General features: G+C 47.7%; 4 protein-coding genes across 4 annotated transcripts; 2 read left to right on the forward strand and 2 right to left on the reverse strand.

Annotated features, from left to right (window-relative positions):
* Window positions 1-1,119: 1,119 nt before the first annotated feature.
* Window positions 1,120-3,901, reverse strand: LY89DRAFT_183696 (uncharacterized protein). The gene is made up of 2 exons (XM_018205641.1): window positions 3,118-3,901; window positions 1,120-3,064 (listed from the first exon to the last, which is right to left on the reverse strand). The coding sequence occupies exons 1-2, from the start codon at window positions 3,515-3,517 to the stop codon at window positions 1,374-1,376; spliced, it is 2,091 nt and encodes a 696-aa protein (XP_018077846.1). The 5' UTR covers window positions 3,518-3,901; the 3' UTR covers window positions 1,120-1,373.
* Window positions 3,902-10,429: 6,528 nt separating this feature from the next.
* LY89DRAFT_680236 (uncharacterized protein) lies at window positions 10,430-11,436 on the forward strand. The gene has a single exon (XM_018214034.1). It carries the CDS (start codon window positions 10,448-10,450, stop codon window positions 11,408-11,410), a length of 963 nt encoding a protein of 320 aa, XP_018077847.1. The 5' UTR covers window positions 10,430-10,447; the 3' UTR covers window positions 11,411-11,436.
* Window positions 11,437-13,272: 1,836 nt separating this feature from the next.
* Window positions 13,273-14,667, forward strand: LY89DRAFT_728239 (uncharacterized protein; the record flags this gene model as incomplete). Its single annotated transcript, XM_018219246.1, has 3 exons — window positions 13,273-13,734; window positions 13,882-14,216; window positions 14,337-14,667. The coding sequence occupies 3 exons, from the start codon at window positions 13,273-13,275 to the stop codon at window positions 14,665-14,667; spliced, it is 1,128 nt and encodes a 375-aa protein (XP_018077848.1).
* A 1,249-nt stretch (window positions 14,668-15,916) lies between these two features.
* LY89DRAFT_755431 (alpha/beta-hydrolase) lies at window positions 15,917-17,245 on the reverse strand (the record flags this gene model as incomplete). The annotated part of the gene is made up of 4 exons (XM_018221350.1): window positions 15,917-16,415; window positions 16,472-16,605; window positions 16,652-17,118; window positions 17,215-17,245. The coding sequence occupies 4 exons, from the start codon at window positions 17,243-17,245 to the stop codon at window positions 16,124-16,126; spliced, it is 924 nt and encodes a 307-aa protein (XP_018077849.1). The 3' UTR covers window positions 15,917-16,123.
* Between the last annotated feature and the right edge of the window lie 1,231 nt (window positions 17,246-18,476).

Below are 18,476 nucleotides of genomic sequence, written 5' to 3' on the forward strand. Positions count from 1 at the left end.
ACCCTCCACCCTCCACATCCACATCCACTCTCCACCACCCAAAGACGCCACCACCCCTCCACCCCCCAACCAACCAAAAGACAGCAAACCCGCTGCCACTCGACCCTCACCCGTGCATGCAGACCTCTACAACCGCAGCAGCCACCTAGGCTAGACTAGCACAGGCTTCACAGGCTTACAAGATGCAGAAATAAAGAGAGAGAGAGAAATAAAGAATGAAGAAGTAAAGTACTTCCTTCCCTTTTCGAAAGCAGAATAGCTATGCTTGACAACCTCCCTCAACACAAAGGCAGAGAAACCAAGCTAGAGAGCTACCATACCTTCCCTTCCCTTCTCCCTCTAACAAGTCATAAACATACAACTATACAACTACGCCGCTATCGAGGAACAGAAAATAAACAGGAAAAACTGTAAAGCTACATACCTGCCTACTCATTCTTCCTAGAGCCCTTGGGTTGTACTCCCTACAACAAAAACTTCACCGCCAGGATACGTCCAGGGAGTCCAGGGAGGAACAAGCAAGTCAGACTATCCATCCATTCATTCACCCATATATTTCTCTTGGGACTTAGTATTTAGGGTGAAGAGCAAACAAGCCTGCCCTGTCCTCGGTGTACTGTAGGAAAAAAGGATGAGGACGAGGAGACTTCTCACATCACATCACGTGGCAAATACCAACCCCTGTCCCACTAAATAAGCAGCCTCTGATTGGCTCCACAGTCAAACCAGCACTCACCTACATCACAAGTACCACAGAATCACACAAAGTTCACCCGAGACGGAGAAAACGAATTGTCCACAAATATGCAACCCCATTGCATTCAGGAATCTCTCTCTCTCATAGCACCGAAGATAATATGTGCTAGCTAGCAGCTGCGCCTTTACCAGCCCACCACACAAACTCCAGTCCAGTTCGATTACAGCGATCCCGTTGCACCTGATCACATATTCATGTCGCGCGTCGAATGCAAGCAATCAACTACTAGGTAACTTAAAAATCATTTCTCCTTTCCGTTCCTTCCCTTCCCTCCTTTGCTCAGAACACCTAAACTTACAAGCGCGGCTTTCGAGTTCACCGTCGGCGCAGATAACCATGCCCATGTGCAAAATGCTCCGCTCCAGATCCCATCCATCTATGGAAGGTTTTACCAGAATTAGACTCCAAAACAGTGTGGTGTGTGTTATGTATGGACAATTCTAGCTCCCGCCCGATGATGAGATATGCAACGCAACGAACGCAGTCCAGGCAATGTAAATGCAACCCTGATGAATAGAGGCCCCGATTTTGGAACAAAAGAAAATATTGGGTACTGTTATGACAATTGGTGTGGTGGTGAAGACTATGTATAGGGCGAGGTTATTTTCAAAAGTAATTAGAGGATTCCCTCCCACATGCCTGGCTTGCCGAAACCAAGTGTTGGATGATAATGTTGGGGTAGTCCCCGAGTAGCTTCTGTTGAGCAACAGACTCTCTTTCGTCCGAGAGACGCATTTGACGTAGAGCGAGAAATAGCAACTTGGGCGTTCGAGCTAGTGTCCATGGCTCGCGAAGCGCGAGTACGGACAAAGTCATCAGACCAGTTACTCTCGCTTGGATGATAGCGACCGCTCAACATCTCTCTAACATTCTCCTGAAGAGTATTGTCAATAGAGTGTGTTCGGCTACGCTTTGCACCAGCTCTGCTTGGAGAATCCACAGATCTTGGATGATTGTGAAGTTCCTGCAAGGCACGTGCTGCTTCCTCATCCTTGGAGAAGTAGTCATCTGCTTCTCGTCTTGCCAATGGGGTGTCCAATGACAAGTCGAGGAAATCTTTCCCAACAGGTCCGGTGTAGGACTCTGGTGATGAAGTTGGGCCATTGTCGCAGTATGCTTCGGGAACTGTAGCAATGATGGTCCTGTTCTGTCTCTCACTGCAGAGCTTCGCATACCGGCAGCGCGCTTGGACGTCCAGCTTGGACGAGATGGGCGCGCACGCGAGTGACGAAGCCGACGAGATCGAGGATGAACGAGACGATCGGGACGAGTTATCCGATACCATTGATTCTGGCGACGACATCGAAGAGACCGAATTGGCCAGTGACGAGCGACGTTGAGAGACGTATGACTGAGGTGAAGATGACAATTGTGGTTGCCACTTCTCGTTGACTTGCGCAGCAGAGATGCTGGAAGCTTGGGCCATGGCATACCCCATGGAACTTTTGCTGAGCATGTAGGAAGCGGCACTCACTGCAGGAGTGTTGAATCCGGTGCTCTGTGGAGTCAGTCTTGGTGTAGGTAACAGACCAAGAGCGGGCGCAGGCTTGCTAGGAGGGTAAGCAGTGGATGGTGATGGTTCCATCACACTGGGTGTATAATATTTTGGAGTTGGAGTTGATTCATTGGAACCATATCCAAAGGTGTTGCGATCGGTAACCATAGGCACGAAAGATCGTGGGCAGGTCGCGCTAATAGATTTGACATTTGCCTTCGCAGATGTCGATGGTACAATCCCATCAATGTTATCCAACTCGGGGTTGAGCCTAAGAATGATTGACTTCCAATCAGCCGATTGTTCAGCGAGGCCTCGTGAACAACCGGAGCCTGGAGAAGGTGGTTGCGTTGGTGTGTATTTAAGAACGATATCGGCCCAGCGTTGGAAGACGGGTTCGGTTATGTGCAACTGCCAGTTGACAGCTAATAAGAATGCCATTTCGTTTTGGTTGATCTCCAGAGTGTTAAGTCCTGAAATCTTGCTCCACGCGCGAGCGGAGTAATTACGATCCTGGAGATACTTTGAAGCGAGAATAAGAGCTGCAAGGAACATGCGACGGCCGCACTGCAGAGCACGAATGGAGTGTGCATCGTCAGGCTGCTCCATGGTAAAGTCGTGTTTTGGAACGTGAGGCTTGATCAAGATCAGGTAGTACAAGGCTACTTGCAGGGTCGAGTAGCTTGTCCTTGATCGTCGAAGAGTCTCTTGAATGAATGTACGTAAAGGAAGAACCCCTTTGTTTCCCATCTCGCTTCTGCAAGGGACGGATGAGAGGGGCCAGATTGCCTCGACAATCTGGGCTGAAGAATCTGGGGATGTTATTGAGTGGGGGCACTTATTGGAGGATTTCATCATGTCTTACCGACGAGGCTGTCGACAAAGCTGACCTTACGATCGCATTGGCGGACTAACGAAGGTGGACACCCTGAACGTGCTGTGACACTAGTTCTTCTAGGGTGTTGTCGCTGTTCTTGTCCAACTTCGACATTGGTGTTGTGCTTCGGATAGTATGCCGCAACGGCAATAACTTGCTCGCAGGCATTGCTGGAAGTTGTAAAGGAAGGTGCTGGCTGACTTGAAGTCAAGCAGTATGTTTCGGAAAGGTCTGGGTCGGGATTTGAGGAGTCGTCCGAGGATTGGGAGGAGGCATCGGACCAGATAGAGGCGGTCGAGGAGGAGGCGGAGGAAGCTACAGAAGAGCTGTATGGACCATTTTGATATGCAGATATGTAAGGCGGCGAATCATTCTCGCCGCAATTCATCTTCGGGGTGTTCGAGGGTGGTGAAGTTGTGATTCGTCAAAACTCCAGTCGCCGTCTGTACAAAGCCAAACCGATAAACCGTTATAGACTGTGAGACCTTCTGACTAGATACAGGCTCATGCAACAGCAGACGCCGTTGCGGAGCGAGATGATCGAGGGAGGAGGAGACAAGCTAGAGTGAAGAGTCCGTAGCGGATCCTTCACGTACGATAAAACCGGTTGACGATGTAAGACTGGCGACTGGGGAAAATTCGGCGGGGACGAGGAGCATGGTGACCTTTTCGACGGTGGAAATGGTACTTGTTGAGATGAATGGTGGGCTAGTTGCGAATACTAGCTACCATCGAGAGAGATGTGCCGGGTGGAGGAGGAAGGTATGTATTAATTCGAAGAGGGCGTGGGGTTCGTAGGGTAGGTCGAGGAGGGAGGTCGAGTTTTATTATTAACACGTTACTGAAGGATTGAGTGGAGTGGTTGGTGGGCGAGAAAGGTGTTCTTTGGAGATGTCGTTGGGACTGCGTGGTAGGTAGAGTCAGAGGCACCGAGTGACTGTGTCTCCAAGTGGCAAGAGCTAAGGAGCCGCCGAAATCGCGACCGCAGGCAGTGAAGTCTGGTGCTGCACACAACAACCAGGCTTCCTCCTCCTGCTGGGTATCAAAGGGATAAAAGAATAGCAAACAAAGGATGCGCGTAAATAAAGAAGCGTGGCGAGGCAGTCGAATTCAGGTTCGTTGGGGGGAAGAAAGGACGTGTGACTGTGACTGGGTGGATGGAGTCACTGGGGGGGAGGCGAGGTGGTCGGTCGCTTTTTGTCGCAGCAGCAGCAGCAGCAGCAGCAGAACAAGAGTCGGAATGGCGGGTAACAATCAGGATTGGGTATTCGAGAAGGTTTGAGGAAAATCGGGAGTGCAGATGTATAATAAAAAAGGTGAGCAGATGTTTGATCAGAGAGCAAGCGGCGTTTGGATGGGATTTCGAGTGAAAGAGCCCTCTATTGCATCTTTGGATCGTACATTGCTGCGTTGAGGTAGAAAGGACTGACTGCGGGCATGGCGATGGTTTTGTTAGGAGTGAGATGGATGGGGGAGGAGATGGCTCATGGGTGGCCGTGGCCGTGGCCCCTCAAGCGACGGAACGATTTGCCTGGCCTGGTCTGTCTGGCCACTTGCGCTGCTTGTGCTTGGTGGGTGGCTGTTGGTCTCTGCTGCTGCTGCTGCGCTGGGCTGCGCTGGGCTGCGCTGCACGGGAGAGGAGAACTACGCGAGAATTTCGAATAATGAAGAGTCACATCTTCGACACCTCCGCCACTCAACCCAAGGGACCAAGTCGTACCAACCATGCGCATCCTTGATGACCAGACCTCCTCCACTCAAACATTATTATTATTATTACTGTCTGGTTATTCCACTTCCGTCCAGTCCAGTCAAGTCCACTCCAGTTCAGACAAGATTCAAGTGAGTCTCCACCCAGCACAGACCAGCAGCGATATTATTATTCGCCTCCTCCATGATCCCATCCATCCCATCGTCCTATCCCAAATGATCCTGTCTCCATCCTGTACCATCCATCCATCCACCCATCTCGTCCCCTCATCGCCTCTCTTTTGCCTTCGCCTTCATTTTCGGAGTCTGGCACACCCCAAACCAGCGCCCGGCGACGGGACCCAAACCCAACTCGTCCAAGACTATCATCATCATCATCTCGCCCGCCAGCCTACCACGCTCCACGCAATGGCAACCTGAACATCGTGATCTCTCTCGCTCTCTCCCTGTTCCTGTCAGGCCAGCCCCGAACTGGTGCTGTGCATCGACGACGACCACTTTCGACAAACTTTTTACCCAGCCTCTCATTCATCCATGCGGCAAGGTCATTTTCTCGCAGTGACTCGACAAAGGCTGTTTGATGTTCCGGCTCCCCTTCTACAATAGTAACAATACGCACCTCGCACTTACACCTCCCTGGGCCACTCAGGTGGACGCGCTCCCTCAGCCGGCCTGTAAACAGAAGTGTACACATACGCAACACAGCTGGACGTGTAGCACAGCCTTGCACTGACTGACTTCACGGCATCAAATCTCCCCCTTTGCGATCTAGATGAAAGTGTGGAGAAGCGACACGAATCTCTAAAATTCCCCTATCTTGTGTCCTATTCTGTCCTCCATCTCCATCTCCATTTCTGACAGACTCATCTGGACGTTGCGTATTTTCAGGTCTGCGGTGCAGTAGTCATGCAGCAGCAGCATGAGCCGTCCGCTGTGCTGTGCTGAGCTGTGTTACGGCATATTTGGGATCTGGATCGAGAAAATAGAACATGGACGGTTCAAAATGGTTGCTCTCAGCCTCCCCGAATTGCGACTTTCCCAAGCAGATAATTCGTGTCCTCAAACCTTCCCGTACAGTACGCTTGCTGGACCCATGGTTCATGCTTCGGGCTTGGGTTTAGGCGTGCCCATCTTTGGATCGTCCAAGATTGATGTTCTTATCGCCACGTTGCCGCTTCATCATGATTTGGGCTAGATTGGGTTCACGGCAATGTATCCACAGGTTCGCCTTCGGCCTGAAAGTTACTCAGAGTTACTCACGACACAAAACCGCCAAGCTGGATAATGCAACTGCAACCCACATCGAGGCGATCGATGAGGGCGACGAGGGGGTCGACAACCCGATATCCGTGTCATCTACATCTCATGAAACTCAACACACCACTAAGCACGTCAGCCCCCTCTAAGCCTGGCTGTTCAGGAGATGTCGAGTCAGCCTTCTTATTCTCCCAGGCACAGGAACGTCCATCATGAACAACCTCCAACATGAGACTCAAAATACTCGGGAGGATATATCGGCAGGACCAAAAAGATTCAAGGCATCCAAGGCGTTCAGCTCCTTCCCACGTAATCCGGTGCATATCCTCTCGATCGAAGGCGCAACAAGCAAAAAGAAGGATAATCAGTTTCTGGATCCCATCGACATCAAAAAATGTTACATCCTTGACACACACAGCCATTCAGCATCGTGAAGGCTTCCCCGCTCTCAGATGAAGACGGGCGATGATTGGCTTCACCCGACAGCAACATCGGCATCATGCTGCAGCTTGCTTCATGCTCGCCCCGGCGCTGCTTCACTGGCCCGCCCAATTACTGCAATAAATCCTTCCTGTCGCCAGCCTATCTATCTCTTTACTACTACTCAGCGGCAGCATGCCACGCAGCAGCAGCTTTCCCCTCTTCTTTCTCTCCAAAGAAGGAAAAACCTACATCTGAAGCAAGCTTTCCACCACCATAGAAATTTCTAGAGGAATCCAATCCCCCAGATTCCACTTCGGTGGGTTCGTTCGTGATCGAACAGCAAAACCCTCCCAATCAAGAAAAAAGTGCGAAGGAATGAATCAATGACTCAACGTAGCCTTGCTCACTCATCCATCCATCCCTCCTCCCTCGCTCGCTCGCTCGTTCCAGGCTGCAAGCGTCAGTCAGTCAGATGTAATACAAACCAGACCCGCGAACGGGACGCCAGCTCTCGTATCACCGAGTCTGGAACAAACAACGACCATCATCACGAGCCTCGTACAGAAAAATCTCGTACTCGATTATGAGCTGAAAAGTCAAAATTTTCATCTCTTCAAGTCACGAAGCCTTTCCATCAGGTGACGGGAGACAGAAAATCCCTCGTCGCCGAGAGAATACAACCCTCCGAAAGAAACAAAGAAACATCAATGACTCTTCCATTAACCCCCATGAACAGACTTTGAAATACGGTACCGTGATCCGCCCTCCTAACCGCGCGCTTTCACCCTGAAACCACCAGATCTCACCAAAACATCACGCTGACTCACAAAAAATTTTCCTCCCTTTCAACCATCATCTGCTGACATCCCGATCCTTCCTCGTGCCAAACTCCGAAACTAGCCGGCCCACCCACTTCCAAGTTCAAATCTGCCGGTTTCGGTTCTCGGTTTTCGCCCCCAGACAATAGATTGGGCGGGAAGATCTAGACCAGAATGGTAATATTCTAGAATATCGCTAGGCTTCCGTCGATCGTTGAGGCCGGTTCCCCGATCCTTTCTCTGCAGACCCGACATCAGGTCTGGAGCAGAACGAAACGAACGGAGCCGAGGAAATAATGAAGGCTTCGTACGAGAAAGAAAGAACACTCTGCAAAGACTTCTCCCGAGCCACACCCCTCAAGGCCGTAAGAGAAATGAAAGGGGAGGAACAACATCTCCCCGAATCCCGAGAAAGGTAATACGAGCTTGTTTATTGGTTACTTGCTTAGTTAGCTAGTTTAGTAACGGATCAGACAGGATGAGATAGTTGAGTCATCGGCAACGGGCGGAGGTGGGGTTTGATGGTCTATGATCGCGTACACACACTCGCCACTGTGGCGTGGGCATTTCCGGGCGGGAATAATGATTGAGCGAGAATTTATGCGTTTTGCATAATTCACCTAAGTAATTTTCATAATTTGGTATCTAGAAAGGAGTGATGATGAGAAAATCTGTAGAATGTCTCACTCCCTTCTCTCAGCTCAGCCAATCGATGCTATATCGTGTCGTACAAAGCACACTCGGCCCCCCAAGCAACCGCGGAATAGGCAGCAGCCTCTCATCTTCACCCGCCCGAGCTCAAAATATGTATGTCATGCAGGCAGGCCATCGGTTGCTGAGATAGGATAGGCAGAAGAGGGGACGCCACATACATACATATTTACTTGAATCAGGCTGGCTGGCAACGGATCTTCAGCTATGCGGTTGCAATTTGGCAGCCTTGCATCACGAATTCGCCTTACCTGACCCTCCTGACGTTTGTTTGTTTGTTGGTTTGCTGGCAAGGAAAGGCTGTAGGCTGTAGGCACTAGGCTGACTTCCTACCTATCTATCCTTTCTAGTATGTATGTATGTATGTGCTACGTGATGGATTGGTGGTGTGATAAGACGGAGTATTTCATTCATTCAATCAATCAGTTGTTCATGCAATAGGTAGGCAACCGAAGCGAGCGAGGCAACGAACTGTGCCTGTTTCAGTACTGTTCTGGAAGAACCTTGGCTGGGCTGGGATTGGTATGAGTCAATGGTTCGCACGTAATGAAGGTGGTGTCACCTGCTCGTGAATGAGTGGGGAATGATGATGGGCGGACGGGAGGATTTGGTGATGATGGAGATTAGTGAGATGGAAGAGGTGGTGATCAAGTGATAATTATTGTGCCAGAGTAAGTGAGTGATGATTTGTGGCAGCGGTTGGTGATGGCTTAAGGATGGAAGGAGTGATTCTGGTAGAGGGAGTGAGGTCTGAAATCAGAGATTCGTCGCGGAGAAAGGGAGTTTGGGAGGTTGTGCGTTGGTATTGATGTGCCTTAAGTTAAAGGCTGCTTAAAGGGAAATGTAAGCATCTGGAGCTGAGGCGGTAATGCGTGAATTCGTATTTTTGTATTTTGAAAGTGTCCTGCTTTTGCGTTTGCTCGTTTCATATTTCTACTCCTCGTTATCGACAATTAAATGCTTCAGTAGTACGAGTTTGAGTATATGTAGGAGGTGAGATTGCTTGTAAGACACCGAGTAAGTTAAGGGAGAATGAGGAAGTCAATCAATGTGTGATCTTCGCTTTGCCGCTGGAGATACATGTTTGTACGAGTCAGCGGCTCAGGTATTGGTCTAGAAGCTCGTTGTTGTGTACGTTGATGTGTAGACGGAGGGCAATATCCTGAGATGCTTTTCTTTGAAATGAGACCTAGCTTCGCTGTGACTTCAGATGTTAATTTCTAGTGCTTTCTCAATTTTGTATTGGCTGCAGGTTGTTGGTGTCTATGGAGTAAATGGAAGGTAGAGTCGATGAAATGATTTGCCAATGGATATTGAGAGACTTGAAGGTGTTCAAGATGGAAATGGGTATGAGGAACCTTTTTTGTGAAAACTATTTGGTTTGCGCTTGCCGGTTTCTTGTCACATCATGGCAGATCTGCCCTATCATTGGGAAATGTTTTCTTGAGCTGGGGACAAAGCGCAATCGCGTTCTGTCGTTGTTTTGGTCAATGATTCTGTTTGTCCGTCTATGGTCTTTTATGGAATGAGAAACTTGTCATTTGTAGTATTAACTTTAGGTACAGATTTGCGCTTGCGTATCATCAGAAATTTAGCACTTGCCTCTATATCACCTCCCTCTTGTCCTCCTCGAATGCGCTTTCGTTTCATTGGAAGTAGATATCAATCCTGTATGTCCTCCTTTTCCTGCTCTAAACTGAAGTGGATCTGATACTGCAGCGGGGCAGAACACTAGCAAATTTGATCACTGCTTTACCAGAATTTTGGCCCTCAGAAGTATTTAATTTCACAGCTCATTACGAAAACGACGACATGAGCAGTAGTATTCTTGTAGTGGTATCGGTGTCCGTATGATCTATGGCGTTGCTGTAGTTGTTGTGAGCTGTTGTGATCACAGGGATACGTTCAGGTTTCCTTTCCCTTCGGGACGCCTTTTTAGCAGACTGGAGTGCTCGACAATCTTGAACTTCTTCAGTAAGTTGGAGATACCTGGCGTTTTATTTGTTGATCTGCGCAAATGCTTCAGGCTCTGTTTGCCTGTAGTGGTTTTAAATGCTGTGCTCAAGAACTTCTTCTCCTGTGGGGTGAGGCATACTATCTTGGAATAGGAGCAGCCAGCGTTGGGCTTTGAGATGGTGGGGGTTGTCATAGAAGACAGCATAAATTTCAGAGAATATCCAAGTCCCACCACCTTGGCTTTGCTACTTGAATTTTTCCTAAGTATTGAGAGAAGCCCGTACATACTAGTGCCCGCGAGGTTTGTGCCCTAGAGGTTTCGCGTCACAAACATGTCGTCCTCGCGTCATGCTTGATCCGACTAGCGTCCCAGGGCATAAATTATCACGCCTTTCCACTTCATGAGAACACAGTCTCTCCGGAAACACAAAACACAGAGGGAAATGACTACCTCCAAGGAAACCTCCGTCCAGGAGCTTCCTACCGACGCGGAGCCTTCAAAAAGCGAAACGTCCACCTCCCTCAAGACTTCCGCTCAAGATCTTCTTACCAACATGGAGTCGTCAAACTTGCGCGACGAAGACTCTGGCAACATCCCCTCCACCGATGTACAGGAAGTTTGCGCTTCTGACGATCCCCTCTTCGAATACTTCCCAGATCTTCCCCTCGAACTCCGCCAGAAGATCTGGAAGCACGCAATTCCCCTCTTTCCACGTATCGTCATGTTCGACCTCTCCGACAGCAATCGCAACCGAGCCATGATATACACTCCATCCACTCAAGACAAATGGGTCGTCTCAGTCAGCTCTCCCGCGACACTACTTAATGTATGCCACGAAGCCAGAGAGGAGATTTTGCAGTACTACGACACTCCTCTGGTTGATCATGGAACCACGCTACGTCCTAGTTGTATCCTAATCAACCTCGAAATCGACCTGCTGTTCTTTACTTCGCTTGATACCTTTGTCAAGGCTAACTACAGAGAGGGACTCTACGATTGCATTCAGCAAATCTTCGGTCCTACATACGGAAACAAGATCAGAGAAGAATTGCGCCACCTTGCGATCGATCACAAATTGGCACTGAAAATCTGTGACCCAATTTCGCTCAACCCTCCTTCCCACGCAGGTTTCAACTTGGAGTATATGGAGATTGTGTTTGATTTGAGCTACAGGAAGATGCCCCGTCGGAAGGTGTATCGTGGGGACGGATTGTGGAGAAACCCGCTATGGAACGATTTCGATGAGGATCGACAAGCTCAACTTATGAAGTGGGGCGCTGTGGATTTTACAGAGGGGCGGGGTGCGGTATTGGTCAAGGATGATACGGACTCGGAAGTTTCTTCATCAATCTCTCCCTCCGGAAACCTGATTCTCCGTGCATCCAAGCCAGTATACGTACTTTGAGATGATGGGAGATTGACGAAGCTGGATCAGATAGCTGGTAGTACATTCAAGAAGGATTCTTCCTGAATATCAGCCACTTTTTTCAGATAACCAATGAACTGAATGACCTTCTTCAACACCGCTCTTCTCTATGTGATCTTCTACCAGCAAGGCCCTGTATATTTTCGGATTGATCGTACTCAGTGCCATTACTCATCTATCTCTCGAAGAACCCACTTCTCAGACTTGTATTGCCCCACAGAATTTGGAACAACATTATCTTTCATTCCATTTTCTAAGATATCCTTTGCTCGTGAATCCATACATTGGCCGCCACCTGGCAGGTCGTATAGCGTTAAATACGCATTTTCCTACCCTCCAATCGACCAAATACGAGTATATGTTGCCATGCGCCTGGCGCAGGTGGTTTGTTCTCTCTTTTTTGGTTTATTTTTGTTTGTTTTTTTGAGGGAGAAATCTAGGCCGTAACGAAATTTTCGCTACGAGGTTTAGCCTATGGAGATGCAAGGAGGGAGTGAGTTGTGTTGTACAGTGTATCTGGTCATATGTTAGTTCTGGCTCCTTGACTATTTTACTTCAATTTAAAGGTGAGAGAACTTACGCCACTTCAAAGTACTTAACTACTGACAGACTTTAATCTTTATGCAAACTCTGCACCCTCAGATTAAAGTATCATGCATCCATATTTCTGGCAAACTGACATATGATCACGGGGTACGAAAGGGGGACCGTAGCGAGATTCTCGCTACGGGGTTTAGCCGGTCTTCGATTTAGGGAGTGGAAGGAGGCAAGTGGATTGTGATATATGCAGTAAATTGCGGGGTTGTGAAGATGTGGAGATGGAGAAAGGATAGAATCGTATATTAACAGTTACTGTATGCTGGGAAGTACTGGAATAACGCCGAGATGATAATATTGTAGGTAGCACGGCGAACGACGATCTTACGACAATTTTGGCAGCTAATTGACTTGCTAGAGATCTGGTAGGTGTATTCTGATGAAGGATTTACCTCGGTATGATAGAACAACATTCTTTATCTGATCCTATCATGCTTCTCACCAGTCTTCCAACTTCTTTGATACCAGCTTCTCTTTTATACTGCTTTCAAGAATGTGTATTAAAACCTAGTGTGTGTTCTGGTATTCAGGAGGAGTTCATTGTTGGAGGAGGAGGGGGGGGAGATATGTGTCTGCTTTCTTCGACATTCGGTATTCTTATGAATTCATTAGCAATGCCTTGTTGGGGTGAATTCGAGTAACTTACAACTTAGTATTGCGCCCTAATAGCTATTCTTGCACTCACATTTGGCTGTTGGACTACAACCTTGTTCCAGAAGGGGTCATCGAACAACGAAAGCAGATCGGAGAGCTGTGGCCAGATAGAAGGAGTTATTGATTCCAAGATTCGTACAATGTGTTTTAACAGGAAGCTCGAAGCTTGAAGCTTGATTCCTCGACAGGCTGGGCAGATTACTGTGGATGTTATTAACTTGGCGCTACGGGGAAGGAAAATGTTGAGGTTTACCTGTGAAGACATCGAATCTCCTTGGAACCCCTAGTTGGAAAAGAGCTTCCGGAACTTGATGTGCATTTTATTGGGCGGTGCTTCTGCTGCGTCTGAATTAAGTTTTGCATTGAATTCAAAGCCACCGGTCAAAGGAATCCTCAAGAAAGACAGCTTCGTAGACACTCCACCTCTTTTCTGGGCACCTACCGCCTTATGGCAGTACATATTCTTGCTACTGGCACCCTTCCGTCAAAACCCTTGAGAATGAAAAGCCGATCTCCGCTTTGTTTTTAAAACCTCATCCTCCTCAACAACGCAACCGCCACTGAATGTCAATCAAGCATTGATTTTAACAATGACGGAGCGCAAGGATCTCGAAGATCTCAATGATGCCAATGTCGCGTCCAGCAGCGAGGGAGCGGTCACTAGCACCTCTACAAAGACAACAAACCTCGCCGCGATCTTCTCCGAGAGCCACTATCCAGCTACGATGATGCGTGTCACAGGAACTTCGTCTACGTCCTCTGCTTTTACAAGAAGCAATCGCGACATCAAAAGGAAACGTGTTGATGAGTACGTTAACATGATGATGATGGATTACAGCATTGGATCTTCCTCTGGCAGCAACGAAAAGTGTTCCTTTGAAGAGGGTTATACCAGTATTGAGGAGGAGGAGGATGCGAATAGCACCACTGATACAGAATCGACAAGTAGGGCTACGGTAGCTTCTTCCGCAAGAGATACTCCTGTTGATGTGGAGATCGGAATTACCTTCCAATACTTCAAGACGCTCCCCATTACGGTTCGCCAAAAGATTGTACGTATAACCTAACTCCATACGTATTCTTTTGTGTATGAGGGGCGGAGCTGCTGAGACCTGCTCTGAATGGTTTCCTAAAGTGGCTCTGTTCCTCCATTCCAAGGCTCCTGGTCCTTCCTCAAAGTCCATACTAAGTCCTTCTAGCTGCGGAATGCAATGCGGCTGTTCCCGCGGATTATAGAATTCAGGAAGCCTGGTATCAGAATGAAGGATGCCAACGGTTTCCCGCGCGAAAAGTGGATTGTCTCGGCCAGCTCTATCCCAACCCTGCTCTCTGTCAACAAGGAAGCCAGAGCTACCCTCCTGCCTTTCTACAACACGTTTATCTTCGACTTCCTGGTAGAAGATAACGAGCAACGACTTGCAAAGAACCTTCTCATGAACTTCGAGCACGATACCCTATTTATTAGGGCCCGAGAGCTTTGCACCAGATACTACGATTCGGAGCCTCTTTGGGACTCATTCAAAGATATCTTTGGGTATGTATAAAGCTTCCCTACAACTACCATATCATCGAGAGACGAGTTGCTAGAAAGTTTCTGCCAGCCGTCTAATGTTTCCTGTTCCGAAGTTTTGAGGATGTCGCTGATTTCGTCTAGTCTCTCATTCCAGTCTATTCTCAATGACAACCTTAAATCCCTAGCTGTCAACACGAAGATGCAACACATCATGAAGTACGAACTTGAGCAAGGTGTTGAGGGTCTTGAGAAGTTCCTGGTCGTGTCTGATTCCTTTCCACGCGCTTGGTACAACACGCAAGGAAGAGTGGTGGAGTTCAAGCCTCGTCAGAATACTGAGCTGCGCCGCGTACCATTTGATACGAAGATGATACAGTGGGAGGATGTTGAGTGGGTTGGCGACTTTGAGCAAGTGTCGTGTGTTTGGAGCAAGGGAGACGGTGCGCTGGATGATGATGAGTACAACTACTGATCAGTGAGGGATGAGACGATATGGTATCCATGGTTGACAGCATAGATTGAATTCCGGCGACATTAGCTTGTAATTCGAATGTTGAACCTTCCATGACAGCTTTCATGGGGAAAGGCCACCAATACGTTGACCCATTGCTCAGACACTGTGACTCTGACTCCGCAATGTGCCCCAATACCCGACGATCAACGACATGATGGGTGTTCCTGATCGCAGGTGCTCCTGTATCTTAGTGTTCGCAACTTCAAAGGAGCAAAAAGTCGCTGATCATATCTTTCCGTCTTGTCTTTGAATTTGTAACTTGCGCTTTTCACTGTAAATGTGAGGAAACCTTAATCCACCAACGCTTTGTTTTCTGCTTCAATACTGAAATCCAAAGTCTCCAGCTCCAGCCCATGTTCCCTTCTTGATTACGGCTGACCCTTAAATAGAAAGAAGGATTCGTCTGACAACATGAAAAACAGAGCGATTTGCTAAAAGATAAAGAATAATTTGTTTAGAAACTAGTTTAATTTACTTACTTACAAGAGATCTTGTTCATATCATTACTTACTAAAGCACTACTCACATCAATACTGTAGTGGGAAGTATCACATTCCGAACGTTTTTCCTTTTCGTTGCAAACCGTCGCCAACCGACCTTCCCGTGACTTTCCCCCTTTTCAACAGACTACAGGTACTCAATACTTCCGTCTAGCAATTTACACTCAATTGTCAACAAAGGAGTAGTGACGAATTGAGCATTAGCATTCAAGATATGTTCCAATCTTTGATGCATGCTGTGAAAACGTCCACAACACAGTTCAAAACTAGTGTTGCTTTGAATGTGGACTCAAGTATGTATCTTGGTCGGGGTGTCTGCCAGCACTCCATTCTAGCTGGTCACAATCTCTAGCATTCAGATTGACAACACAAAATGCAATATTGCAGTGGACATTGACGACATTGGACCAAGTCTTCAAAGTATTCACAGGCGTGAAAGGAAACGTCTAGACAAAGGACACCAATACATACATGTCCATGACTGCGACACATAATTATCAGACTTCGTCGAAGATCACACATATAAGATTCCAAGAAAGAGCCTCGATACGACCACAAGCACTGCACACAGATGCCAGTTCTTGGTCACGGGGAGGATGAATGTAATTTTGGGGCCAGTGTCTAATTTAGAGATACCTTCTTGATTCGTGACATGGACCCTCCGAATGTTGGTTTCGCAACCAAAACATACACGAACGATATAGGGTATTTTCTTTCAATCATGGATGATTTCAGCGAACATCATATTAGATTGAAGTATAGTTTGTAGAACAATCTCGAACAGAACTTTCGACCCTCGAAAGTCCTCAGAGTCCCGAGTTATGATCAAGTGGCACAGCACCTGGAGCGGGAGTAGTTGCTGGGCTCCCTTCACAATTGGCATCAAACTTGCTCAACGGTATCATCTGTGTCATCTAACCGTTCCACGCAAACTCGATTGCATCACCACCTGGAGCATAGGCATTCCATCCCTGTGCCGGCAAGCCATTGACAGGATCTTGCATGAAAGCAAGCCAAAGATCTTGCATGCGATGCGAAACAGCGTATTCAAATGCCGTCGATGCCGAATGTGCGATGTCGTGGGTACCGAATATCAGTGGCAGTTCGGATGAATGGTAGGCACCTTCCCATGTGCGAGGAGAGATATTGGAAAAGTTTCCAGTGTAGTAGTAGCGAAATGTTGTTGTATTTGCTGCGTAGTGATTACTAGAATCATTCAGTCAGTCAAGTCGAACTGTGGAGGAGAGGGAAAGAATGCTGACTGAGTAGTCTGTTGAGCCCAACATGCTCGTTGTACAGTATTGATGTTGGCTGCAGTTTCATTGTAGGTGGTTCCGTTGTTGATCCAAGCAGTGAGTGATGATCCTTCATTGTTGTTCGTCCCGTGAATAGCGGGCTTTAAGAGTTAGCATTGCTGATCATGATTTACAAAATCTACTTACCACTTTTGAAAAGTTCCCAGCCAGAGCTCGAGCTGTGTAGTTATCGAATCGTGTGATGTTATCCACGATAGGAGTAAAGCTGATGGTAGGAGCTGTTCCAGCATCCTGGTAGGACTTCAAGAACGCCTCGATATGTGACTGGCTGATATTTTTCATGCACGCAAGCTCAGCAGCAGCAGTCAAGTTTCCACAGCCAAGATTACCGGCAACAAACGTAAAGTTCAAACCTTGTGGGTCTGGGCTGGGTGCTGCTCCAAGTGCTGAGGATGAATCCATAATCATGCCCGAGATTATAGGATCAGTTGGATAAGCGAAGTTGTAGTAATCAGTGGAACCGGCTCCAGCAGACTGCCCCCAAAGGGTGATTCTCGATACATCACCTCCGAAGTTTGCAATGTTTGAGCGGACCCATTCGAGAGCAACCCGTTGATCAAGAAGTCCGAGGTTGAGCACGGGATTGATGCCAGCTGCGTGAGGGTTTCCAAAAATGTTAAGACGGTAGCTGAAACAACGTTAGGTTATGACCATGGGATAATCAAGAGATCTACTCACTTAATTTGTACCACAATATGGGCCTGGCTTCTCTGCACCCATGATGTAGGTATCTGATATTCAATTTGAGCTCCGCCAGTCACCTAGCCCCACCATAAATCCACACAATGACAGGTAACTTGTCTGTGCAGTTTGTCTTTGAGGTATACGGAGCCCATATACTAAGTGTGAGGCAATGTTCGGAAGTAGGACCTGAAATCAAGAAGTCTCGCGAGTCAATCTCATATACTGATGGAATTGACGTATCGTATTCCGAGAAATTGAGCAACATCTGGATGGGTTCCATTGACCAAGCCATACACAGTGCCCACTGTAGTGTCTACTTTCAAAGAACCGACAGCGGCACAAATAGGGAGAGTCCATGCAATGACAAGAAGAAAAAGGCTGCCTTGAGCGAGACAATGGTTTGACATCATCAGGGGCAATAAGATGATATTCAGAAACATATACGGTATTTGCGAAAAGGAGAGAATGAGATCGAAGATATATATCGCATTGCAGTCATCAGTGAATATTCAGAGACTCCACTTTACGTGTAGAGCGAACATTGCCAAGAGATATAGCCTTTTTGGCCCTGGTTGCCCACTCAATGCGGGGTAAGAAACGACCAAGCAATCAACCAAACCAGAGTGAAAAGCATGCTGAATAGGCCCGAAATAAAAGACCGTCAAGCTCGTTAGCTACTTGAAAAATCGTTGCCAAGCCGGAAGTCTGCTGCCCTGTAGACTTGAGGTCAACTAAAGCTGCACAATCCATAGCTTTGTGGGGATCTTTGCAGAGTATCGCTGTTGCGGGGAAGCGCGGGGCACTATGGCGGGGTAACTCCAACCTGAAAAGCTAACTTTCGAGGTGCAGCAATTTTGCGGAAGAGTAGAAGGTCGTCGTAGGTTGAAGGAAAGGTAGAAGGAGAAGCGACGGATATTGACATCCGGCAAGATCCAAGTCCAAGCCCTTCTCAGAGAAACTGCAAACCTTTGAAGTAGCTCTGAGGTTCAATATCGTCGTGAGAAAAAGGCGAAATATCTCTCATAATATCCTGGACGGTAGGGCTCAGAGTTCAAAGCATCAGGAGGCAGATAATTGTGCGTGAATGTTATGATGATTGAACTCCTGTGTCATGTTGGAGTGCCGAGGATGCTGCAACGTTTATCAAATATTCAGAGGATTCTTTTGTACTTATGTAGTGCTTCATACTTGTGATTTGTCATCGCCACGATGTTGTTGGAATTGTAAGACCTTAGAATTCAATGTCCTTAAGAAAATGATGTAACAA

Source organism: Mollisia scopiformis (genome assembly GCF_001500285.1).
Source record: "Mollisia scopiformis unplaced genomic scaffold LY89scaffold_2, whole genome shotgun sequence".
NCBI lineage: Eukaryota > Fungi > Ascomycota > Leotiomycetes > Helotiales > Mollisiaceae > Mollisia > Mollisia scopiformis.

What these genes read in the sequence shown, in the direction of transcription:
- LY89DRAFT_183696 (XM_018205641.1), bottom strand. Translation starts at nt 3,517, where the DNA reads ATGAATTGCGGCGAGAATGATTCGCCGCCTTACATATCTGCATATCAA. An exon ending in CTTTGTCGACAGCCTCGTCG is followed by an intron (nt 3,065 to 3,117) that starts GTAAGACATGAT and finishes TAACATCCCCAG; the next exon opens with ATTCTTCAGCCCAGATTGTC.
- LY89DRAFT_680236 (XM_018214034.1), top strand. Translation starts at nt 10,448, where the DNA reads ATGACTACCTCCAAGGAAACCTCCGTCCAGGAGCTTCCTACCGACGCG.